This window comes from Amphibalanus amphitrite, unplaced genomic scaffold (genome assembly GCF_019059575.1).
Source record: "Amphibalanus amphitrite isolate SeventyFive unplaced genomic scaffold, NRLGWU_Aamphi_draft 000927F_arrow, whole genome shotgun sequence".
Taxonomy (NCBI): Eukaryota; Metazoa; Arthropoda; class Thecostraca; order Balanomorpha; family Balanidae; genus Amphibalanus; species Amphibalanus amphitrite.
Genome location: NW_024882421.1, coordinates 126,759 through 132,722, shown reverse-complemented (window position 1 = coordinate 132,722; position 5,964 = coordinate 126,759). Strand labels below are relative to the sequence as shown.

Sequence of the window (5,964 nt, the reverse complement as noted above, 5' to 3'; positions counted from 1 at the left end):
GTGTGGTGTCCATAATTTTTTATCCTTTCATTTTTAACGGACTTGGCCGGGCTGGACTCTGACACTTTTACCATGAATGGGTTCGGGCTGGGCCGGGCTGCGAGCCCATGGGCCTGGGCTGGGCTGGACTGGGATTTTGCGGCCCGTGGCGAACACTGCCAAAAACTTTCCTATGCAAAACTCGAAAAAGTGAACAGAGGTCATCAAGGGTCAATGACCTGACCTGACCTACAGGTGACCTTGATACCCACCCGAATGCATGCATCATACCCCGCGCCCCACTGGGGTCTGCGTATAGCGCGCCCTACTGGGGGGGGGGGGGGGGGGGTGCTCTTCATAGCCCCTTCCTAACTCCGAAACTACTGGGTTGATCGTCAAAATTCAAACGGCGTCTGATAGCCCCGGAAAACTGTCGAGCGAAACCTAATTTCATTGACCTCGAGGTCACCGATGACGTCACAGGTCAAGTCAAAGTAAAAATTAGCATTTTTACTTGTTCACATTTTGGGCTCTGGCCGCCGTCTTACAAGTCAGATCAGGCTCATTTTTGGTTTACACACTCGTGAACAGATGCCTTAGATACCCTGAGGGTACCAAACTTGTACTTTGTTTTTCAGGTCAGGGTCAGGTCCTCACAGGTTACGGAAATATTATATCATGCGTCTGTCACGTGACACATGTTTTATGGTTCATTTAGGCCATAAATTTGAATTTGATGTCGTTTGTGTCATTCGAGGACATTTTGAGTTGAATTTAGCTTAGGTCAGGTCACTTTCAGGTCAAAAAGGTGAAATTTTGAAGTTAAACTTTTTCAACAAAAAACTGTCTATGGAATGCAGTTTGATCTCAGACACACGATGTTGTTATTTATATTGGTGTACGATGTTAAATACGTACTGAAAAAATGAAAAATTTATAATTGTGAATGTTTTGCAATAATGCGTATAACTTGGCCATTTTTCAAGATATTTAGCTAAAACGTGCGAGAGTAAGTCATAAGCATGTGTTCTATCACATATATTTCGTTTTTTTTTTCGAAAAGCCGAAAAGTTTTTGAAAACAATATAAAAATATAAATTTTGAATTTTATTATGAAAAATTAAAAAAATCATACGAGTAGCTTCCATGGGGTTTTTCGGGGTGCTGATCACCAATATCGTGTTAGATTTGATCGCAGATGATGTCTTTAAGCATTTAGACCAGGTCGGGTCAGGTCAGGTCAGTTTAACCAGTAGGGACCGTGACGGGTATTCGTAGTACGCGTCAACCACCTCTGACAGCTTCGTAACATGTTACGAAGGCACCAAAACTACTTCGTATATGTCCAAATGGGGCTAAATTCGAATTCAGCTCCAAAAACTAGCCTAGAAACATGTAAAACTCGAAAAAGTGAACCGAGGTCACCAAAGGTCAGTGACCTGACCTGACCTTCAGGTGACCTTGACAGCCACCCTAATGCATGGGAGCAGCATCAAACCACATGTTTTAACGTTTGAAATCACGGAAAGCTTGCAAACGCGCGGCTAATGCGAGCCGACACACTCCGAATCGCGATTACGGGCAAACATGCAGTCTCGGAAAAGAGATCACAGGTCAAAGGTCATTTGATTCAGGGTCATGAGTTTTTTGGGTAGATGTAAAATTTATCAAAGGGTGGGTACTGAAAGTTTTGTCGCGATCGACCGCTTTTTACGCGAGTTATTCGCGAAAAACCTTAGGGGGAGGTTACATCAACCCTGTGCCGAGTTTCTCTTTTGACAATATGTGTCTTTGATCAAAGTGGGTAAACACGTAAGGAAGGATGCTAAAATGTTTAGAATGAGATGTCGAATCGAATTATAAGCGCATAGACTCTCTCGACCAGCTTGATGACCTGATAACATTGAACGTGACTGGCTTGAAATGGGGCCAAATTCCAAGTTAGAATGCAATTTTCCTAACAAACGGGACGGTATTTAACGCGACAGCATGCAACAATGCAACAATACTGAAACCACTGCTCAGATAATGCTTTGGTGAAATGAATTGTCTAATATCGAGCCGTACATTCTGTCGCTTTTTTCTGCTAAACTTTAGCTAAATTAGGGCGAAATGGCGCCGGTAAGATATTAAAAAGAAGGTAAAAATTGTCATTGAACTAGACTTAAAACCTACTTCTGAGGCCCTTATCTTTGCGCAACAGCGAGCGAATGATTCATCACGCATCAAAGACCTTTGTGTAGTCATGGTGGTTGCACGCTAATGCGAATAAATAACGAGTCTGCAACAGAAACTGCAAAATAAGTGATTTATGCATCCACCCAAATGCGCCAGCAGACCCTGACCACAGTTTTCCACAGCAATTTGTCTTGCATTGTTTGCTCAATAAGCTGGAGAGAAATCGTATCGTCGCGCGTCTCTCAACACGTGTCTGCAATTGTCGCAGCTGATATTAGTCCAGGGGCTAAACGAACCATCTAATAGACTTTCCAGTTTGTGTGCGAGTGGGTATACGCTTGTACCATCTATGCAGTGCATCACCCCATTGTCATCCTCTAGTTCGTAGCTAAATCTTTCGCTCTTTGCTCTCTGTTTGGCTTGTCTTGAAGTGCCAAATAAATAAGAAATTATATGTGTGGTCTGTGATGCTCTGGTAGTCAACTGGTGAAACTAGGTGCAGAGTTCTAAGAAAAGATATGTCAACTTAAATGTTATCAGTAGTATGCGAGGTTTGTCATTAACGGGATTTTCCTTTTCCTTTCAGTGATGCGGCAGAACGCGTCATCTAACGCTTTCTACGGAGGCTCATTGCCTCGAAAGACTGGCTCTTCCAGCTACGCAGCTTAGTTTCCACCCAGAAACGATGAGTCCCTCAGCAGCGATGGGACCATCGCACTGTCTTTTCGGCCCGTCTCCGCCATCATTGCAGCCTCTCTCGAGGCTGTGTCGCTCCCTGTGGCTGCCACTGACTCTCCTGACGTTGCTGCCGCTGATGCTGCCTCTGATGATGTTCAGCTCGGTGAGGTCGCTCCCGACGAACGTCACTGGTCGACTGACGTCACCGGTGACGTCACAGCCGGCACCGGAGCAGGGACCACCCTCGGTCATGTCACTTCTCTCAGTCGGCCTGCTGCCAGTGGTGGTGAGCCGAAGGCCCATGCCAGTGGTGTCGGCGGACCAGGGCGGCGGAAGGAGAAGAGGGGGACAGCCTAAAATACAATTTAATCATGTCCACCGCAGGACAGGTCGACCATTTTCACAGAGGAAAACTGGGAGGCCCAGGGGAGCGTTACATCTCCCAGTGAAGCCAGAGACTAAGATGCAGCCACCATCACTGGGACAATCGTCCTCGGCGACGTCTACAAGAACGCCTCAAAGAAAATCGATGAAGGACAGGCACTTGACACGAAGGGGCTGGATGCCCCGTCATCCTGCGCCAGGAAACCCTCATGTGGCGTTTCGAGGCACGGCAGGAGTGAGGCCGCATGCTCCCAAATACATCAAGGAATCACCTTTCCTCTCTGTTGACAAAACGACTAAGCCAAGACAGAAAGACGAGGAAAGAGAGCCGGCCTCTCGTGATCCAACTACGACTCAGCTGAGTGTTGTACACCAGGTATCGCACTCAGACCAGCGTGCCAGCTCGAGTGATATCCGACGAGTGCTAGTCGCTGAGGCGCCAAGAACACCAGCAGTCACCAGAGAACATGGTTCTGCTGTGAGTTACCATCATGGACCACGACCTCAACTTGGTACGAAGAACAATCAACCAAACGCAGTCCGTTCACAGAGCACATCACATATCGCATCACCTGACGGTCCCGACCTCAGCGTTCAACTCAATCCGTGGCTCATATCTCAGCTCAGACGGAATCTAAGTTCCATGGTAAACTACAATCGCCGAGAGCCGACCACTGAAGGCCTAATGACCACGTCGAACGTCCCTCCGCATCTCATCAACTGGAACCAGCCGGGATCGGTGGGTGCCCCCGGAGACCTCGAGCAGCTTCTCGGCGCGGACTCAGCCAGCGTCTCGGCGTTGCTGGCTGATCAGACCAAAGAAGGGCTAACTGATGTCATCCGGGCACTCACACAGTACCATCTGATCAGGTGAGTGTGATGTGGCGTATAGTTCTGGTTAACTAGACCGATGATGAAATCCATAGCAATATATCATGGCCTGGTTGCAACTAATGGCCAATGGTCACCTTACAGAGGTCAGCTGAGGTCATATGAATTGATCAACGATCGTTGTCAACATTTCACTATTCCCGAAAAAGCTTGCTCTGTTTCGAAAATGACATCTGATTTTTACGTCTTGCTCTTTCTTTTGCACTATAAAAAGACCATTTGGAAAGTGTTCTGCTGTGGATTTCTATTAGTGATGGATTAATAAATCCGTCTTTTTCTGAAAGGAAAAATAAATCAATGTAACTGATAAAGCGAAAATATCAATGAACTTTTGTTCTCCTTTCCTTTTAGTGCGTCGTTGACTTTGAGTCCCGTGATTAGTCAGTCCAGAAGTCGACATTCTGTTACTTTGCCCTTTGCGATACGAAGTGAATCTGGACATCTGCAGGGGCAGAACCGGTAAAATCTGGACTTCCGCGCCTAACGATTTCCAAAACCAGTACAGATCTGCAGCCGGAACGAACCAGTTATCTTCAGATCTTACACAACGTGCAGTTAGTCCCGTGTCGTACTCCGAAGCACGGGCCTGGTGATTATGTGACCGATGTGTTTGTTGATTTTAGGGGCTCGGTTCCATACAGCGGTGAAGTAATCCCCGGCCCAGTGCGCCTCGACCAATGCCAGGAGGCGTGCTCCAGGGCAGATGCACTCGACTCCGAACCTCCAGGCGTGGTGGAGGGAGGCTTCAAGGTTAGTCTCGTCCAAAGTTAGGACATGCACGCTTCTGAGAACGAGAACAGCGCACCACCAGTCATGTCTGTTCTAGTCTAGACGTTCCTGCTCAATGAAAACTGCTGACGCAACTCGACATTGCGCAACAGCTGTCGTGTCGCCATTGACACGTATGGAACACCACTCATGTTAATGTTACAGCCTACACTGGCATACCATCTTTCAGTGTTTATCGTTTGGTTGATCATATCACCCGCGTGTAATTTATAGGTCACTGTATGTACATATACGTTGCCTGAACAGTACTGAACCTGTACTTGTCTACTTCTGTGTCTGTATTGATTCATAACGGAAGTACTGTTCGACAGTCTGTCCATCTGCATCAACTTGGATACTAAAAAAGCGTCTCCTCTATGACATTAACCACCACCCGTTCCCGCTTCAGGCGACCGTCACCATCTTGCTGTGGGCCATCCTGGCGGTCGGCGCCGCCTGGGTGGGGCCGGCCGCCGTGGGAGGCAGGTTCTTCGCCACGCGCTCAGAGCCAGCGTGTGGCCTCCTGGCCGGCGTCATTGGTCTAGGCTCGTGCGGTCAACTGGAGGACGTGTACCAGCGTCTGGTCACAGGTGAGGGATTCACGTGAAGACACGGGCAGTGAGTGGTAACTTTTGGGCGTGGGCGATAGCTTGTATCTAACATTTAGCAATCAGCCGGACGCGTGAAAATCATGAGAACGGTACTTAGTATCAGGTAATAATTTGCCGAGATTGTTATTTTGCCTTATTGTTGTAGCACTTTAGTCATTTGTTTCATTACGTCCCAGCCCACTTTTGCCATGCTGCATGATTTAATACCCCATAATTTTTTGCCGGTGTGATTTCCTCATAATCGCACATTATCATCATTCATGGGCCATGACACACGCGGCTGACATCAGGCAAATTCGCCACGTTCTATATCTGTTGTTGATGCCAGGGTGTGCCCAAGTCGACATTATATATTTATAAAAAAAAAAGTTATCCATCTTCATAGGTATCCAATATTCCAACAATAATGTTTAATATTCACATAGGTGTATGCATGTGTTGTTTGTGATTGATTGTGCTGTTTTACGATGGATAG

General features: G+C 47.0%; 1 protein-coding gene across 1 annotated transcript; it reads left to right on the top strand.

The window, feature by feature from the left end:
• Nucleotides 1-3,697: 3,697 nt before the first annotated feature.
• LOC122368142 lies at nucleotides 3,698-5,485 on the top strand. Its single transcript, XM_043341812.1, has 3 exons — nucleotides 3,698-4,089; nucleotides 4,734-4,860; nucleotides 5,288-5,485. The coding sequence occupies exons 1-3, from the start codon at nucleotides 3,863-3,865 to the stop codon at nucleotides 5,483-5,485; spliced, it is 552 nt and encodes a 183-aa protein (XP_043197747.1). The 5' UTR covers nucleotides 3,698-3,862.
• Nucleotides 5,486-5,964: the final 479 nt, after the last annotated feature.